General features: G+C 38.4%; 3 protein-coding genes across 3 annotated transcripts; all 3 read left to right on the top strand.

Annotated features, from left to right (window-relative positions):
* The first annotated feature begins 1810 nt into the window (after positions 1-1810).
* LOC125313610 (major strawberry allergen Fra a 1-3-like) lies at positions 1811-2835 on the top strand. Its single transcript, XM_048273359.1, has 2 exons — positions 1811-2183; positions 2283-2835. The coding sequence occupies exons 1-2, from the start codon at positions 2000-2002 to the stop codon at positions 2576-2578; spliced, it is 480 nt and encodes a 159-aa protein (XP_048129316.1). The 5' UTR covers positions 1811-1999; the 3' UTR covers positions 2579-2835.
* A 1865-nt stretch (positions 2836-4700) lies between these two features.
* Positions 4701-5600, top strand: LOC125313608 (major strawberry allergen Fra a 1-3-like). Its single transcript, XM_048273357.1, has 2 exons — positions 4701-5075; positions 5174-5600. Exons 1-2 carry the CDS (start codon positions 4892-4894, stop codon positions 5467-5469), a joined length of 480 nt encoding a protein of 159 aa, XP_048129314.1. The 5' UTR covers positions 4701-4891; the 3' UTR covers positions 5470-5600.
* Positions 5601-8311: 2711 nt separating this feature from the next.
* LOC125313611 (major allergen Pru ar 1-like) lies at positions 8312-12181 on the top strand. Its single transcript, XM_048273360.1, has 2 exons — positions 8312-8495; positions 11767-12181. The coding sequence occupies exons 1-2, from the start codon at positions 8312-8314 to the stop codon at positions 12060-12062; spliced, it is 480 nt and encodes a 159-aa protein (XP_048129317.1). The 3' UTR covers positions 12063-12181.
* The last annotated feature ends 8200 nt before the right edge of the window (positions 12182-20381 follow it).

Below are 20381 nucleotides of genomic sequence, written 5' to 3'. Positions count from 1 at the left end.
GTCCTGTTACTACAAAATCAACCTATATAGCATCACTAATTAAATGAATATAGATGATGCATAATCCATAATTAGTCTCTTTATTTCGTGGAGCATAAGGATATATGCAAGATCATTAAGAAAGAACATAAGCTCAATAAGCAATTTGCACTTGAATTTTTGCCATGAATTTTCACTTGAACACTTTTATATTTAGCCAAATTCATACTCGACTTGACCCGTATTACTTAAATATTTCTTTATTTAACTAAATCATGGCGTATTTGTTTCTTATAATTTGTTAAGAATGCAATACAAATCTAGAGAATTTTTTTTAAAATGTTTGTTGTTTTTCTAATTTATATATTTATAAAAGTTAATTTTAAATTAAATTATTTATTTTTTAGAAATTTTTTATTATTTTATTTTGTTTCTATTTTTCTTTTCCTTTTTCTCCGGCATGAAGCGATGATGGTCGGTCATGAATAACAGCAGGCGACGACGGATAGGTTCTTGTTTCTCAAAAGTGATTGTGGAACAAAGAATTAACTTTTTTTTATTCTTGTTTCTTCTCCAAAAGCGTTTTTGGGTACAAAATCAGAAAATATAAGGATCAGAATCATTTACATTACCAAACAGGTTTCTCATATTTTTTGTGCCGAAAACAATATTAGAGAATCAGAATCATTGCCAAACAAGTCAAACTTATTTGTGAGTTGATCCAAGTTTAGAGTACGGTCATCTCGATTCGATGACTTAGCTATAGTGGCATTTGAAAAGTTGAACTAGAAAAATTGACTTTTTTAAACAAAAGCACAATGAATCGGATCCACTCTTTTCCCTAGAAATGACATTTCTTTTCAAACAAGCATCACAAACAGGATGCAGAAAACCTACATTAAAAAAATAAAGTAAATAAGACTCTACTAGTATGATATTCTTCAATTTCAGAAGGAAGATTGTGAAAAAACAAAGAAGATATGACTCCTATTTGATTAAAAACCCAGTTTGCAAGAGCATGAGTAGCTCCATCATGTGGTTTGTGGATCCAAGCCTAATTCCAACCTGGATTGTGGTAAAGCACGATGCAAGGATCTGTAAGCAAATGTTGAATACTCTGCGGATAAAGACCCTTTTGTTGGATGACATCAATTAAGGCATTACAATCGATTTAAAAAATTAGTATTTGGATGTCGAGGGACTGAGCATATTGCATGTGAGAAGAAGAGCTGCTGCTTTCACTTCCATCGACGAGTTCCAACATTCTCTTTTTGACCAAGCTTCGACTACTGTGTTGCTAGCCGATCGTGCAATAATCCCTATCACTCATTTGTTATCTTTTTATGCACTATCAATTTCAGCCCTTGATATGAGCATGGAGACATGAGTCTGTCCTTTGTCCAAGAGAATCGGCTCCTAAACTTATTTTCGCAATTATCCTTGATAGCACAACGAACAAACATAGAATTATACCTTAGCAACGGTGGTCATGGTTGTCAGGTATCAAGCCTAAAATTCTCATCTTAATCATTTCATGATATACAAATTCAATTTGCTTTTCAAAAAAGATTGCATCTTGGAAATTCGAAACTGAAAAAGGGATTAACTTACCTATTTTATGCTTAGTTCCGATGAAAATGGATAATTCTAGAACAGCGGAAACAGCAGATAAGCCTTTCCTAACCTCACCTTAATTCTGATACTTCACCTTAGGATTTATAGTACTGGCCAAACAAAAGGAGCTTCGATTATGATTTGTCCTTTTGCTTGACCTTCCAGATGATCGGTGGCTCCTCCCACTATGAAAAAAAGAAAGGCTTGAAAGTAATTCGGCTCGGTCCAATTCGGAGTGCTCTGAACTTTGCATGAGGAAGGAGTACAAACCAATGGACTTGCCTATAAGTACCAAGTAGTTCTCCTCATCATCTTCATCAGCTCAAGCCTTCTCCATTAGCAATCACACCAAACCCTTCCACCACCCTTATTGAGTTTAGTTCTCTTTGTTTCTCACAAGGCCAACATGGGAGTCATGACCTACTCGCTGGAGATCACAAGCAGCATTGCCCCGTCGAGGATGTTCAATGCTTTGGTCCTCGAGTCCCATAATGTCCTACCCAAGATTGTTCCCGAGGGCATCAAGAGCGTCGAGTTCATCAAGGGAGATGGTGGAGTTGGCAGCATCAAGAAAACCAACTTCGCTGAAAGTAAGTAGGATCATACTCGTACTTTTACCATGTCTAAGTCTATGTATAGATCTTGGAATTAAGAATTAGCTTCTTTGCTTTGATGAATTTACGTAACAGGCTCCCACATCAAGTACACGAAGCACAAGGTCGAGGCTCTTGATGCAGTTAGTTTTTACTGCAAATATACCATGATTGAAAGCGACATCAAGTTTGACAAGATCGACTTCGTCGTGGAAGAAGTAAAATTCGTCGTGGCTGGCAGCGGATGCGTCTGCAAGATGACCAGCGAGTACCATGTGAAGGAAGGTTGTGAGCTCAAGGAGGAGGACATAAAAAAGGGTAAAGACAAAGCTATGGGATTGTATAGGGCTGTTGAGGAGTACCTTGTGGTCAACCCCGATGTTTGCGCCTAAATGCTTCTTTTCTCAATATCCTTTCTAAGTGATGATATGGTCAAGTGCGTGGAAAGAGTGTATTGTAACTTCTGTTTCCCTTTTGGCTCTGCCTCGGAGCTTTTGGCTGAGGAAAGGTCTTTGTGGTGTGATTTTCTTTGTTATCGAGGGTTTAATGATTGTGTGTAAGGGCATGCGAAACAATAAAACTTGAAGGAGCACTGAGCAATCCAATGAATTATGGGTTTTGCCCAAGAAAAAATCTCCCTTTGTGGTCATGAAGGTGAATTTTTCACTTGATTTATATATGAATTACATGAAGAAGATGTTAGAATGTACGTGTGAGTTGGATTAGAGAAATTTCACATCGGAGAATTGATATGGTATAAAGCAGTTAATATATTCTAGTTGGTCTATAACTCATTGTCTTAAACTTTTAAGTAAAAGTGGATCCAACTTTCTTTTGGTGATTTCTCCACCCAAAGGTATTGGGTTTCAGGCTCCCTAATAGAAGAGATTGAAGTTATAATGAAGTGCAAGGGAAAATTTGGGCATCATTTCATTATACTCTAGGCGAGATATATAGTCATGAAACGAAATGGAATCAATGGGACAATAATTCTACAGTGTTTCGACCAAAAAAAAAAGTTATAGTGTGCTTCTTTGAAAATCATGGAAAGCAAGAATTGTTTCCAAAATAAAATTATGCAACTTCAGGTCGATTAATTAAGCTATAGCGTGCTTCTTTGAAAATCATGGAAAGCAAACTTTATTTCCCAAATAAAGTGGAGGAAATTTGACTAGCAAAAAAGCAAAATAAAAAAAGAAAAAGAACGGTCATGATAGAGACATTTGTCTTTGCGAGTTAATCCAAATTTAGAGTACAGTCATCCCGATTCTATGACTTAGCTTTAGTGCCATATGAAAAGTCAAACTTCTTTGTGAGTTAATCCAAGTTTAGAGTACGGTCATCTCGATTCGATGACTTAGCTATAGTGGCATTTGAAAGGTCAAACTAGAAAAATTGACTTTCGTAAACAGAGGCACAATGAATCGGATCCATGTTTCCCCTAGAAATGGCTTTTCATTTCAAACAAAGCATTACAAACGGGATGCGGGAAGCCTACATTTAAAAGAGAAAGTAAAGAAGTCTCTACTAGTATAATACTTTTATAACTTCAGATGGAAGATTGTGAAAAAGAAAAGAAGATGCGATTCCTATTTGAATTAAAGCCTAATTTGCAAGAGCATGAGTAGCTCCATTATGTGGTTTACGGGTCAAAGCCTAATTCCATCCCGGATTGTGGTGAAGCCGCATGCAAGAATCTGTAAGCAAATGTTGAATACTCTGAGGATAAAGACCCCTTTGTTAGATGACATCAATTAAGGCTTTGCGATCGATTTCAGAATTTACTTTTTGGATGTCGAGGGACTGAGTATATTGCATGCGAGAAGAAGAGCTGCTGCTAACACTTCCATTGGCGAGTTCCAATGTTCTCTTTTTGACCAAGCTTCGACTATTGAGCTGCTAGCCAACCATGCAATAATACCTATGATTCATTTGTTATCTTTTTATGCACCATCAATTTCAGCCCTTGATATTACCATGGGAGACATGAGTCTGTCCTTTCTCCAAGAGAATTGGCTCCTAAACTCATTTCAGTGATTGTCCTCAATAGTGCAACCAACAAACATAGAATTATACCTTAACAATGGTGGTCATGGTTGTCAGGTATTGAGCCTAAAATTCTTATCTAAATCAATTCATGATATAAAAGTTCAACTTTCTTTTCAAAAAAGATTGTATCTTGGAAATTCGAAGCTGAAAAAGGGATTAACTTATCTAGACTCACCTATTTTATGCTTTCATTCCGACGAAAATGAATAATTCACATCATGATCAAAATATTTGATTTGAATTACTTTTTCTAGACATGTGGTGTACCAAGTATAGAATATCGTAATGGGCCCATGGTGTCTGCGGATGAATATGTAATTTCTCATTAATTCCAATACCTCACGTTAGGTTGTTATAATAATGGCCAAACAGAAGGAGCTTTGATCGTGATTTGTCCTTTTGCCTGACCTTCCAGATGTTCAGGGGCTCCTCCCAACAAGAAAATGAGAAAGGCTTGAAAGTAATTCGGCTCGGTCCGATTCGGCGTGCTTTGAACTTTGAATGAGGATGGAGTTCTAAGCAATGGACTTGCCTATAAGTACCAAGTAGTTCTCCTCATCATCTTCATCAGCTCAAGCCTTCTCCTCTACCAATCAAACCAAACCCTTCCACCACCCTTCTTGAGGTCCGTTCTCTTTGTTTCTTGCCAGGCCGACATGGGCGTCATCACCTACTCGCTGGAGATCACAAGCAGCATTGCCCCATCGAGGATGTTCAAGGCTTTGGTCCTCGAGTCCCACAATGTCCTACCTAGGGTTGTTCCCGAGGGCATCAAGAGCATCGAGTTCATCGAGGGAGATGGTGGAGTTGGTAGCATCAAGAAAACCAACTTTGCTGAAAGTAAGTCGGATCACACTCATACTTCTACCATGTCGAATCTATATAAAGACCTTCGATTTAAGAATTGACTTCTTTGCTTTGATGAATTTGCACAACAGGCTCCCACATCAAGTACACAAAGCACAAGGTCGAGGCTCTTGACGCGGGTAGCTTTTATTGCAAATATACTATGATCGAAAGCGACATCAAGTTCGACAAGATCGACTTCGTCGTGGAAGAAGTAAAATTCGTCGTAGCTGGCAGCGGTTGCGTCTGCAAGATGAATAGCGAGTACCATGTGAAGGAAGGTTGTGAGCTCAGGGAGGAGGAGATCAAGAAGGGTAAAGACAAAGCTATGGGATTGTACAAGGCTGTTGAGGAGTACCTCGTGGCCAACCCCGATGTATGCGCCTAAATGCTTCTTTTCCCAATATCCTTTCTGAGCGGTGATATAGTAAAGTGAGCGGAAAGTGTGTCTTGTATCTTCTGTTTCCCCTTTGGCTCTGCCTCGGAGCTTTTGGGTGAGGAAAGGGTTTTATGGTGTGATTCCTATGTCATTAAGGATTTGATGGCTGTGCGTATGCCATGCAAAAAATCAATAAATGATAAATAAATATAAATCTTGAAGGAGCAATGAGCAATCCAATGAGTCATGGATTTTGCCCAAGAAAAGATGTCCCTTCGTGGTCATGAAGGTGAATTTGCACTTGACTTATAGATGAATTGCAAAAGGAAGAGAGAGAAAATCTGACTAGAAAAAAATGGCAGAAAAGTTTGGTCTACGGTCATTCCGATCCAATGACGTTGCTATCATGGCAATTGAAAAGTCACACTAGCAAATTGCCTTTTGGAAACCGGAAAAAATTAAATCGCTCGGCGATTGTACTTGATGGCACAATGAACGAACTTTGAATCATTAACTTAGCAATGGTGGTCATGGTTGTCTGTTATTGGCTTAAAATTCGTGTCTAAATATGTTCGTAACATGAATGGTTAAATTTCCTTTAAGAAAAAGATCTTATCCAGGCAAACTTGTAGCCAAAAAAGGGGTTAAGTTATCTAGACTCACCCAATTTAAGCTTTGGTTCCGGTGGGGTCGGAGCTCGAACTCAAATATTTACCCTCTTTTAAATGTACGTAATAAGGTTTCACCAATGTTAGTATTCCAATCGACCTAAAAATAAAATGTCCCTAATGGCCAGACGAAGAGAGCTTTTGTTCGTGACTTGCCCTTTCTCCTAACATTCCGAATGATCGGTGGCTCCTCCCAAGAAGAGAACATGAAAGGCTTGAAAGTAGTTCGGCCCGGTCCAATTCGGAGTGCTTCGAACTTTGAATTAAATTTGATAGAGCAATAAGCAATCCAATGATTGAGGCATCGCCTTCAATTTTCCCCTCAAGTAGATCTCCATTTGTGATTATCATTGGTCGAGTCGAATTCGTAAACGAATTTATTCCATTCGTACATTATTAGCCAAATTTCCATCTGCCCATAAAAAAAAAGGTCAGCCTAAACTTTTCTATTCTACACAAATAATGATGCTTGAACATTTCAAATTTCGAGACACATAGGGGCCATGAAGTGTCCCATGCCTGGCCTCTCTCTGGATCAGCAGGACCAAGGCACGCGAGTGGAGGCAGAAGTGCGAACGCCGACCTGCTGAGCCAGTTGAAGGACCTTGATGTCTAGGTCGTCCTCCTCTGAACAAGCCTCTTTGATGTCGCCAAGTAGGAGCTCGCCTTCCTTATTGTCCTGACGAGGATGCCACTCGGATCAACCCAGCATCCCTGCACAATGAGCCACTGGAGAATTCCGGCATTGCGAGGAGCGCGATGGCAAGCTCCCTCACATACCAGGAGAGGCCACCCTTCAGCTGATAACGATGCCGACATTGAGGAACACCTGAACCACCAAAACATATGAAAAAAATTGAGAAAGATGATACAAAAAAAAAAACAAACAAAGAGAAAAGAACATGATTAATTACCTCAGGGAGGGCAGTGAACAAGCCTTGAAAAATTGTGTTCATCAATGTCGGCGTCGGCATCCTCGCCATGGCGATCCTTGCCATGCCGGAATCCCCCCGGTGGCTCGTCATGCGGGGACACGCGTGGTTGATGGGAATGGCATCTCGCCAGGACCTAGAACTCTAAGAAGGAAGCCAAGCTCTGGCTTGGCGACATCAAGCTGCCTTACCTAGATGTACGTCACAGACACATCTATTAGAACGCACGTTTGGAAGCGTGATTGGATATATATGGAGCGAAATCGGTGATATGGTGAGAGGTTGAGATTGGAAAATCTGATAGTGATGAGTACTATTTCAAACAAAAAGATGAAGAAGTGCGAGTCCAACGGGCCTGCCACAACGAGATCCTTGGCAACAAAAAGATTAGGTGGTTGCGCAAAAACTATCTGGAATTCGGATTTGTTCAAAAAATTTTTAAAAAATATCTCCGCAAACAATGTAGAAAAAAAAAATTAAGCTGAAAAGATAAAAATCTCATTGCATTGATTGATATTAGATTCGTGCTTAAAGATTAATTCATATACATGTTTTTCCTCTTTTGTGGAAATTCATTAGTAATGAACTCCTTTTTAGAGATTAGAATTAGAATTAGACTTTGGACTCTTTTGTGGAATTTCATTAGTAATGAAAAATCAACACAACCGGAGGTTGAAGTCTAAATTCTTCTTTTAATGCAATACTGGACAGACAAAATCAAAGCTATTAAATCTTTTATCGATATATTCAGATATTACGGATAGTGACTTGAGAATGGAGTAGTTAAGCATGATTAAATGTCTGGAGAATCTTAAAAAATAATGAATTCGAACATTTATATAATGGAGCAACTAATGTATATAAGAATACATTGTGGGCATGATAGATAATTTCAATGAAATTCTACACACCTGGGAAGTTTATATCCCTATTGATATCACCAATTTAAATTGTTCTGCGCCCGCCGTATAGGTGAACCCGACGTGAACAAAGAACATAGTCCTTCATGTTTGATCTGTAATGAACTTGTCCTTTTCCATAATTTTCTAGACTCCGGGTGGCTCTGCCCCTTGTAAAAGCAAGGCTGATTGGTCCAGTTCGGAGTACTTTGAATTTTGAATGCTTATATGGACTGCTAAACAACTAAATTGCCTATAATTTCGTCAGCTCAAGCCTTCTTCAATCGCAATCACATCAAATCCTTCCATTTCCTACTTGAGTTCATTTCTCTTTGCTTCTTACAAGGAAAACATGGGTGTCGTTACCTATTCTCAGGAGTTCACGTCTACCGTTGCTCCCTCGAGGATGCTCATGGATTTGGTCCTTGACTCGCACAACGTCATTCCCAAGATTGTCCCCGGGGGCATCAAGAGCGTTGAGTTCACCAAGGGAGATGGTGGAGTTGGTAGCATTAAGCAGACCAACTTTGGCAAAAGTAAGTAGGATAATAGATGTTTATCTGGAATGTCGAGTTCGTTTATAGACAACATAACTCGAAATTAATCTTTTTACTTACATGAATTCATGTGACAGGTGCTCACATCAAGTACACGAAGCACAACATCGACGCTCTTGATGTTGAGAACTTTTACTGCAAATATACTTTGATTGAAAGTGATGTTCAGTTCGACAAAATTGACTTCATCGTCTAAAAGGTGAAGTTCGTCGCATCAGCTGACGAAGGATGTGTCTGTAAGATGATCAGCCATTATCATGATAAGGAAGGTGCAGAGCTCAAGGAAGATGACATCAAGCAGGGCAAAGATAGAGCTGTGGGCTTGTTCAAGACAATTGAAGAGTACCTCTAGGCAAATCCTGGTGCTTGTGCTTAAGTTCTCTTTTCAAAATCCCTTGTGGTGGATAATTATTGGAACTTGAGTGATTTTTTGTTTATTTTGTTTCTTTTTGGCTCTAGCTTGGAGCTTTTGTGTGAGGAATGGGTTTGGATTTGCTGGCTTTGCATTCGGTCATGTCCCTCAAGTAGATCTCCGTTTGTGATTATCATTCATTGTGTTGAACTTGTACGCAAATATATTCTACTTATTCATTAGTTGCTTATGTTATCCTTAATGATCTTTTTGGTCCTAAAAGAAAAGTCATCTTAACACCTCCTAAGTTATCCTTCATGTACCTTGAATCCTGACAAACCGAACAGCCCTAATAGTACAATTGTTTCAAGCCTGGTCGCCCAGCATGAAAATTGAATTATTACATATTAAATATACTTAATCGGTACCGGAAATATTCGTTAATGAGGCGCATTTAAAAATGAAATACTAGAACGAAGCACCCTTTGCAACTAGAATTCCTCGTTCCTTGTCCGGTTCTTGAGCTATATTGCCTTTCGAGGAGGACCTTTGGAACCATAATGAGCTGGAGTAATATAATGCGTGTAATGTGGGTCACTAAATCCGCCCTTATTAGCCTTGCAATTGGATTGTTAAAAGCTGTCGCGCTCACTGGTGCCATGCCCCACCAGTGAGGGGCTTGACATACGTACACCGGATCGTGTCAGTTATGGATTGTATCCGATGAGGAGCCCTCTAATATACGGGTGGCTTAAGGATAGACTAGTATGGGCTCGAGGAGACTACTATTGAGTGATATATAAGGAGGCCAGGCCATAATTACATGAGTACTTCTTTTGATGCTTGATCTGCTCTAGAAACATATGAATTGTATGGCTAACTCAATAACGAAATCCACTAACGACAATTAAGTACAATTGATATAGCAGAGGCCCGGTCTGACAAACCCATTTTCTGTACTATCATGATGATGATCGATTCACCCTTTTTTTTGGCAAGCCATTGTAAGTTTTCGATGATATCTTCCGTTAGATAAGCCATTTCAATAAATAATTCTACTGGATCTAATTTATGAGACTTAGTTCGACTCTTGGTTCTGTAGGAGCAAGCTGAAAAGATTGAGTTTTGAAAGGAAAACAAGAAACAACTTGCTGACGAAAGGCTCTAGTACAATATACTTATAACAAGCTCTTCAAATTCTTAGATTTATGCCCCGCAACTCTTCCACAGCCAAGCTTGATCTCGAGGGATGGAGGAGGCTAGATTAGCCAAAAGATGGGTGGATTCCATTTGATGAATATTTAAACGAAACAGTACTGGCAAATATTTTAGCCCTTGGGATAAACCTCAAGCCATCTACATACTGCCTAATTGACACCAACGATTAAAATCTTGGACAAGTAAGGAAATTACTCTTTGAGTTACGTAGGAGGAGCTTCAATAGAATCATTCCGAGTTTGTAACTTGTATAAGTTAACATTTGTCAACGGGGCCAAATCACTACATTACCCATCAACTTCGACCGACTATTTTCCTAGCTTCACCGATGACTTTTGCTAGCGCCTGAGACCATTTTTGGTGATAACCAGAAAAAGAAAAATCCACAAATTGTCGTAGACATTGAACTCATGTTGTTAAAAAATTAATATATAGTACTTGTAAAACCGGCATATAATATGGGATAATATCATGAAAAACTCCAAACTAGTACGTCCGTAACAAATTTATCCCAAAACTAATTTCTTGACAATAAAAAATTTCAACATCGTACACCTGTGATAAATTTACTCTCTATTAGCGTTTATTAAATTGGGTTAATTCCTCAAAAACTCCAAACTAGTATGCTTGTGACAAACGGAGGGTAAAAATCCCAAACTGGTACACCCATTAACTATCACGTGTCATTCAACTAGCAACTTGATGATAAAATTTAATGGAAACTAGCAGAGAGTAAATTTATCACTTGTGTACTAGTTTGGGGTTTTTAGCGGTCAAAAGATTAATTTGGAGTAAATTTATCCTAAGTGTACCAGATTAGGCTTTTTCGTCATATTAACCCTAATAATATTAGTGTTTTTCATTCAAAGTTTAAAAGTTCAAGCATTACTGATTAAATCTTAATAATCGCACGTGTTGTTTATGGAAAGTTGACCAATTTGTTTGTTCATCATCTAGAAATTCTATAGAAGTTTAATCGTTGGCCAATTTTTTATATACAGACTTCATGTACTACAATAGTACAGTGTTGGTTGTCCTCAATATCATATATAATCATAAGACTTATTTCTTGAGAATAAGGACTTAGGATGATTGAGATTCCTACATAACATAATAACTTATAATATATCGTCCTTGGAAAATGAAGTCTTCCTTCTTCATCTTCTAGACGACCGGTGGCTCCGCCCAATAAGAAAAGAAGAAACGCTTACAGCAAGGTCGAATGGTCCAATTCGGAGGGCTTTAAATGATGGAGGACTGCTGAACTATCAACTTGCCCATAAATATCATGTTATTCTCTTCACTATCTTCATCAGTTCAAGCCTTCTTCAATAGCAATAACACCAAATCCTTCCCTTTCTTACTTGAGTTCATTTCTCTTTGCTTCTCACAAGACAAACATGGGTGTTGTCCCTTACTCTCAAGAGTTCACATCTGTCGTCGCTCCATCGAGGATGTTCAAGGCTTTGGTCCTTGACTCACACAACATCCTTCCCAAGATTGTCCCTGAGGGCATTAAGAGCGTCAAGTTTGTTGAGGGAGATGGCGGAGTTGGCAGCATCAAGTAAACTAATTTTGGCGAAAGTAAGTCTATCATAGATGTTTCTCTACTGCGTGAAGTTTATTATTGAATGTAATCCTCAAAATTAATCTTTTTACTCTTGGGAATTCATGTAACAGGTGCTCACATCAAGTACACAAAGCACAAGATTGGTGCTCTTGATGTAGAGAACTTATACTGCAAGTATACTTTGATTGAAAGTGATATCAAGTTTGACGAAATTGACTGCATTGTCTTGGAGGTGAAGTTCACATCAGCTAATGGTGGATGCGTCTGGAAGGTGACTAGCGACTATCATGTTAAGGAAGGTGCAGAGCTCAAGGAAGATGACATCAAGCAAGGCAAAGACATGGCTATGGGATTGTTCAAGACAGTTGAAGAGTACCTCGTGGCGAACCCCGATGTTTGTGCTTAAATGCTCTTTTCAAAATCCGTTGAAGTGATAATTATTGGAACTTGGGGGGATCTCTTTTGTATGCTTCTTTTTGGATCTAGCTTGGAGCTTTTGTGGGTGGAATGGATTTTTTAGTTGTCTTTCTAAGTACTAAAGAATTTGTTGTTTAACTAGAAGGTCACGTGAGAATAAAACTTGAATGAGCAATGAGCAATGAGCAATGGTGGGGGCTGGTTGGTTGGTTGGCCGAGGTCGGTGACCCCTAGCCATTGGATGATGGGGAGGGGGTCGCCACGCCAAGCGCTGGGGAGGGCCAGTTGCCCCGGCACAGATTTGGGCGAGGGTCACGGCCTTCACCCAAATCGGCCATGGTTGCCGACCCTCGCTGGCGCTTGGCGGGGTGACCCATGGCCGACTAGTCCTCACTCGTCATGGCCATTGCCGGTGATGGTGGGTGGTGGTGACTAGAGCTTTCGAGCCCTCGTGCTGCAAAAGATCTTTATCAATTTTTTTCTTTTTTTGTTATTTAGCTTTTTTAAAATTTAATTTAATTTTTTAAAATATTTTAGCTTATTTTGTAAATAGATATTACACGTGGCGTCCATGTGGATTGGTTTTTTTTTTTTTTAAATTTCCACGTGGATGCCATGTGGATTGATTTTTTTTTTAAATTCACCTAATATTAAAAAATGAATAAAAATGCCATGTGTACTGCTTGATCGAAATTGACACTTAAGTAATTATTTTTTGCCGGAATTGGCACTTAAGTGATCTTTTTTTTTTTTTTTTTTGATTTGGAACTTAAGTGATCCAAAAAAAAAAAAATTTGGCACTAAAGTGAGCGCCGTACATCAATATTGGTACCCCATGTGTCCTTTTGCCAAAATTTTATATACAAATTACTATGCTTGAACATTTCGAATTATGAGACACTAAGGGGCCAAGAAGTGTCCCAAGCCTGGACTCTCTCTGGATCACTTTCTCTCGTTTTGCACTTTCTCTCCGCCAATCCTGACAAGCGCCCGTTTTCTGTTCCCCGTGAATCGTCCCGATCTTCGATTGCGCATATCCACCCAACAATGGCTATAATCTTTATCTTCAATGAATATTGTTAAATATGTCTTGAATTTTATATACTCGGTCCGGTTCATCACCCGACCCGACATATTTTTTTGTGCGGCCCAAAAATGGAGAAAAAAATTGAGCTTTAATTCGTGACGCGGAGAGTTGGGCCGATAGGCCCAACTCGGAGAGACTTTTGGGCTCTATTTATACTACGGCTAGGGTTTTTTCGTTTGGTTTTTGAGGATTTTTCTTACACGAGAGACTTGTGAGCCATGTGAATTTGTTCGATCGATAAGACCGACTTCCGTAATTTGTATTCTCTTTGATTATAGTGGAATCTTGTTTTGCCTTGCCCGTGGACGTAGATCACCTTAATCGAACCACATAAATATTTGTGTTCTGTGTTTACTTTTTGCATTTGTTACAACAAATATATTCAAAAGGTCGTTGATTGAACGTTGCCAACAATGTGATCTTTACAACTTTGACATAAACATTGTCATCAATAGATCTTTAAGTCCGCCGGGGCTGTTTACAAAAATGTATCTGGACATTTCGCGGTCTTCACTCGATGAATCACACCACGGATGTGACGTAGTCCTTAAATATTATCACAATCATCTGCACTCAACAAAGTAAATTCTATACCAAGGGTAGTTCGGAAATTATCAAAATTATTACAAGACGTTTATCCAATAGGGCTAAGCTCAAGGAAGTTGATATGAAGCCGGGCAAGGACATAGCTATGGGACTATTAAAGTCCTTCAAGGATTATCTCTTGGCAAATCCTGATATTTGCGCTTAAATGGCATTTCGAAAAAGAACGGCATGAGTTTTTTTGTATTTTGTCGAGGGCGATATGAGTTAAAGTGGCGGAAAATTGTATTTTATTGGTTTTTCCTTTTTCTTGCTCAATTTGAGCTTTTGTATGGTTTTTTCGTGAATTTCTATGTTTCGAAAGGGTTTGGAGGCAATAAAACTTGAACAACCGAAAAGGTGATAGCCCCTTTGTCATAACCAAGGTTAAATATTGTTCGACTTAAACCTGAGTTGCTTTCGACCCAAAAAAAAAAAAAAAATAATAAAACCTGAGTTGCTTCAGTTATCTTAAATTTCCAATTATAATTTTCAAGAAGTCTCTAGCTACGACTAACGTGAAAGACAATTGATATATGTAAAAGCCATATGGCTATGTCTGGTTATTACATCTTGGTTTAGATGCCAAATTGTGGGCCCAACCATTCTGGTGCATTTAAGCCCTGGATTAATTCGAAGAGAAGCCATAAATACATTTCTTAAGAGATCGAGTGTGTTAATGATTCTATTGTGCCTCTTCATCACTAAACACCCTTTTATCTCTAGCGAGAAAGCTTTTAATTAACTACTTAGGGTGCATCTGTTTCAGTGGAAGTATTTTTTGGGAATTGATTTTCCGGACCGTCACTCGTTTGATTCCCCAAAAATAACTTAGTTAACGGAAAACACTTTTCGCTCAATGGAAAATTGATGCATAAAGTTCGGAAAGTAAATTCCTAGATCTAAAAATGTAAAAACACTTCCTGGAAATGTTCATCACGAATTTTTCAATATTTTGTACATTTTTTAATTTTTAATTTTACATTATATTTTTATTCTTTAAAATTTTGGCTTGACATGCAGCAATCCTCTTGAAAGAGAGGTATCAAACTGATTGTAATTTTTTTCTGTCAGTGATTTTTTTTTTAATATTTTTTTCTTCTTTTCTTTTTCTTCTTCCTCTGCTGGTAGCGAGGCCTTGGCGTCTACAGGCAACCGGCTATAGACATGGGCCGACGAGCTTGAGGCTTGATAGTAATCGGCAAGCCTCGTGGCTGGCGGAGGAGGAAAAAAAAAAAGAAACAAGACAGAAGAGATAAAAAAAAATTAAAAATTTGATATTTTTTAGCATGAGACAAAGTCAAGAGATTGAAATCGTTTTCTAAATGAGATTCAAACACCAAAAAATGTTTGTGATCACGGGAAAATTAACCATTTTCTTAGAAAATGATTTTCCCAAATGCATTTTCCCTTGTCATGAAGTTTTTCCCCACGCATCCTTAATCATGATTTTACATAGGATTTCTCTAAGACAAACGGGGCATTTAGGTTGTGATTGCAACATGTTCCAACAAAAAGGGTGAAACACCTTTCGAATTGAACAAACTAGTCTGATAGATAAAGGTTGAAGGGTTCTTTCTTGATTTTTGGACCAAAAATGTGAAGGGCGGAAAATTTAAAGAATGTTGGGAACAACTGTTGCCAGCAATGTAAAGGTACTAAAAATATAAAATGCGTAAAAAAGAAAAACTAAACGTGTTTATAGATAGATTGGCAATATTTTACAAAGAAGACACTTTGACTATTTGTTATCAGCAACATATGGTTATATAAAAATTTACCAAGAATTTAAAACTTTATTTTGTAGTAAAAATTACCAAAAAAGTCTTAAACTTATTGTATTTGTGTCATTTTAGTCATAAACCTTTCAATTTGATCAATTTAATCTAAACCTTTTGACAATTTGTCCATTTCGTTCGTCTGGCTAATTTTGGTTGGAAATTGATAACGTGTACATTGGTCATCTTAGGTGGCATGACCGACACTGAAGTGAATTTTTTTTTTATTATTATTAAGGACCGGTGGGGGCCATCAGCAATGGTGAGGGCCTGAAAGCCCTTGCCGGTGGCAACGATGATCATGATGTTTAGTCAACTGCGAGGGCAACGACAGCCTAAGAAATCAGTCCAAATCCTTCCATGTCTTAGTTGACTTCATTTCTCTTTGCTTCATACAAGGAAAACACGGGTGTCGTAACATACTCTCAGGAGTTCACATCTCTCGTGGCTCCATCAAGAATGTTCAAGGCTTTGGTCCTCGATTTGCACAACATGATTCCGAAGATTGTCCTAGGGGAATCTAAAGTGTCGATTTCATCGAGAGAGATGGTGAAGTTGTTAGCTTTAAGCCGACCTACTTCGGCAAAATTAAGTCAGATAATAGATGTTTATCTATAATGTTGACTTCTTTATAGACTGCAAAACTCAAAATTAATCTTTTTACTCACATGAATGCATGTGACATGTGCTCACATCAAGTACACAAAGCACAAGATTGACATTCTTGAAGTTGAGAACTTTTACTGCAATATACTTTGAGTGAAAGTGATATCCAGTTTGACAAAATTGGTTTCATTATCTATGAGTTGAAGTCGCATCAGCTGATAGGGGACGTGTCGCCAAGATGACTAGCGAGTATCATGTTAAGAAAGGTGCGAAACTCAAGGAAGATAACATCAAACAGGGCAAGGACAGAGGTATAAGATTGTCAAAAATAGTTAAAGAGTAACTCTTTGCAAACTCCGACGACAGTTCTTAAGTGCTCTTTCAAAATCCTTTGTCGTGATAATTATTGGAACTTGCGTGTTTTTTTTTTTGCTATTTCTTTTTGGCTCTAGATTGGAGCTTTTGTGTGAGGAATGGTCTGGGATTTGTGGCTTTGCACGGTCATGTCCCAATAAATCTTGAAAGAGTAATGATCGACTCTAACTTTGTTTATTTCATGGAAAATATATGTTTTAAAAAATATTTTCTAAAAAGTGATCGCTTGCATCACTTGAAATAATTTGTCAATGGAAAACATTTTCATTATCGCCAATAATTTGAATTCAAATATTTTCGGAGACGATAGAATTATGTTTGGTTCATTTATATTTATAAGATCTATGAGTGATCATTTTCAGAAAAATATTTTTCAAATCATTCATTTTTCACAAAATATACGGACCTCAATAATTAATGCATCACCTTGGAATTGCCCTCTAATAGATCTCCCTTTGTGATTATCAATAACTCGTAAGCAAATATATTCTACTTTATCAATCAGTTGCTTAAGCTATTCCAAATGATCTTTTGAACCGGATCGAGGAATTATACGGTGAAGAAGAGGAGGGAGTTCCCAAACTCCTAAGCCCATCACCTTTTTCCAATTGTTTGGAATTGGTCACAAAAAGGAAGCTGCTCAGTCGCATAGGTTACTGCCTCAAAAAAAAAAAAAAAAAAAAAAGGAGGAGAGGTTGAAAGGTTCTTCTTGGCCTAGTAAATATTTCCATTGTTCGAAATTGGTCACAATAAAATTTTCCATGGCCTTAGTTATCACCTCTTTAGAATGCTTAAGCATTTTCAGTTAATATTATCAAAATACGTTAGCTTTTAGATTTTCTATGTAATTTAATATCTATTAGACGTACCTTTTTCTTTGCTATGATATAGAGAGAATATTTAACTTCTTTCCTTCTTGGAAGAGCTTTTGCTTAACTAATTAATTAATGAGAGTGACGAACCCACACGGATCACGTATCCGCACGATATGGTTGTTGGCCAAAAGTCCATGTACGGTTCAAGTTGCATTGTTGAGTGACGGTACTGTCACCCAAGCAAAGTCCTTAATTAATTGCGTCGCCTTTCGATGGTTTTGCCTTGTGCATGGAAAGCCTTCTTTTTAACATTTGAGCTCCACTAGTTATTCTTAACACCTCCAAAGTTATTCTTCATGTACCTTGAATCCCGACCGGCCAAACCGCTTAAATCGAATAATTAATGCAAGCCCGATGGCCCAGCTTGAGCCCATAGAAGTATGAAAAAGTTCGGCCAGTCCGGTCTAGGTTTTCGGTTCACCGGGCAATCTTATGCACTATTAGTTTCACCCAACTTTGAGGTGCTACTTGATCCAAAAAAAAATTTATGAAGGAGTAGTCCTGCAGAACTTATTAAGTAACCAATAAAATAAGTTTTACATTTTCCAATACAGTAACTGTCCTAATTTTTTTTTTTTTTTGGTAAGGGTAACTGTCCTAAATTTTATGCACTATTATTTTTGGAAAAATTAAATTATTTCATATAGATATACTTAATCAGTACCGGAAATATTTGTTAACGAGGCACATTTAAAAACAAAACACTAGAACCAAACAACCTTTGCAACGAGAGTTCCTTGTTCCTCATCCGGTTTTGGAGCTACATTGCCTTTGGAGGAGAACCTCTTGAACCAGCACCACCTGCGGCGAGAGATCCCCTGCGACATCCCAAATTCATTATCGGATGGAAGACACCTACCACAAGTGGTTCATCTCTTGTGCAAGTCGTTATAGATTATATCATAGGAGGAGCCCCCTAATAGTAATAGACGTGTGGCCTGAGAAGAGACTAAACCCATACCGGATCGACGAGACTACGTTGAGTGATGTACAAGGAGGCTACTAGCTAGGCCATAATCACACAAGTAGTTCTTTTGATGCTTGATCCACACTAAAAACATGTGAAGTGTATGGCTCACTTAATAACGAAATCCACTAAAGACAATCAAGTGCAAATGATTTGATTGAGGTGCGGTCTGGCAAATCCATTTTCTGTAATATCAATAGGATGATGTATTAAATCTCTAATCAAAAGATATGCCTTGATTTTTCTTTCTTTTAGCCTTGTTTGGCAAACGGACGTATGTTTTCGATGAGATCCTTCGTACTGCTCTAGATAAAGGGGCCTTTAGTTAGATAAGGCATCACAATAAATGAATACGTTAATAAATGGGTCAGATTTTATGGGATCAAACCAATGAGACTTTGTTGGACCTTGGTTGCGTAGGAGCAAGTCCGAAAGAAGAATATAAACAAATTTGCTAAGAAAAGGCTCTGGTTAATGTAGTTATTACAATTCTTCAATTTCTTAGTTTTATAACCCGTGACTTTTCCTCAGCCAGGCTTGGTCCCGAGGGACGAAGGAAGTTAGGTTAGCCGAGAGATGGTTGAATTCCAATTGATAAATATTTGAACGTGACATGTACCGGTGAACATTTTAGCCATTTGCATCAAGCTCAAGCTTTCCGCAGACCACCCGATTGAGACCAACGACTAAAGTCTTGGACATGAAAGGAAATTTCTCATTGAGTTATGTAGGAGGACCTTCAAGAGAATGATTCTGAGCTCGTAACCTACATAAGTTAAGATATGTCAATGGGGCCGAATTACTACATATTTGGTGATAACCAGGAAAAGAAAATTCTGCCAATTGCCGTAGACACAAATTTATTAGACATTTTGACAATTAATCCGCAAAAGGGAACCGGAATTTTGAGCACATTTAACGTTCCTCACTGCACCTACTTTCCGTTTAAAAATTAAAGTCAGTGGATAACAACCCAAATACGTATATCAATTAATCCGCAAAAGGGAATCATTTTGTTGATTTTTTTCCTCCTCAGTTGGGTCCAAAGTCTTCTGCACTGAAAGTCAGAATGGGTTGAGAAACGAATTCCAAAATCTCCTCTACCACTCATGTTTTCGTAACGTTGTCAATCGTAGCTAGATCCGTTAAACGGGTTATTGCGGGAGCGATTAACGTGGAAATGAAAGTTGCAGAAGTAGATCTCTCTTTGTTGATTATCACTGGTACGAGTCGAATTTGTAAATGAATATATTCCAGTCATACATCATTAGCCAAATTTCCATCAAGCCATCAAAGAAAAATTACCCTAAACTTCTCTGCACAAATTATGCTGCTTGAACATTTCGAATTATGAGACATACAGGGACATGCTTCTCGCCTCTCTCTGGATCATTTTCTCTCGTCCTGCCCTGTTTCGAAATAACCTCGCACGCCCAAGAAATTGGATCATGACACTGAGGATCAAGGCACGCGAGCGGAGACAGAAGTGCGAGCGCCAACCTGGTGAACCAGTTGAAGGACTCTGAGGCTGAGGTCGCCCTCCTTTGAACAAAGCCTCCTTGATGTCGCCAGGCCGGAGCTCAGCTTCCTTCTTGGAGTTGTAGGTTCTAGTGAGTACTCATTCTTGGAGTTGTAGGTCCTAGTGAGTACTCATTCTTGCATCAACCAAGTGTCCCTGCACGACGAACCACCTGGGATTTCCGGCATGCGAGGATTGTGATGTTGAGCCAAATCAAGGAGATTGCTCCCTCGCATGGCATGAAAGGCCACCTATTGAATCTGATCTGGGGAGGAAAAGATTGTAGCCCTAGCCGACGGCAATGCCCACATTTATGAACACGAACCACCAAAACATATACAAAATACAATTCAACATGAAAATTACGAATTTTTGATAACACATAAAAAATTGGAAAAGATGATACAAAGTTAGCAAAGAGAGAGAGAAAAGAAAACGATTAATGACCTTGGGGAGGGAGGTGAACAAGCCACAAAAAATAGCGTTCATCAATGTCAGCATCGGAGTCGTGGTCGGCTA

Source organism: Rhodamnia argentea, chromosome 1, assembly GCF_020921035.1.
Source record: "Rhodamnia argentea isolate NSW1041297 chromosome 1, ASM2092103v1, whole genome shotgun sequence".
Classification (NCBI taxonomy): Eukaryota; Viridiplantae; Streptophyta; class Magnoliopsida; order Myrtales; family Myrtaceae; genus Rhodamnia; species Rhodamnia argentea.
The sequence above is the reverse complement of the archived record's forward strand: the minus strand, read 5'-3'. Positions and strand labels throughout refer to the sequence as shown.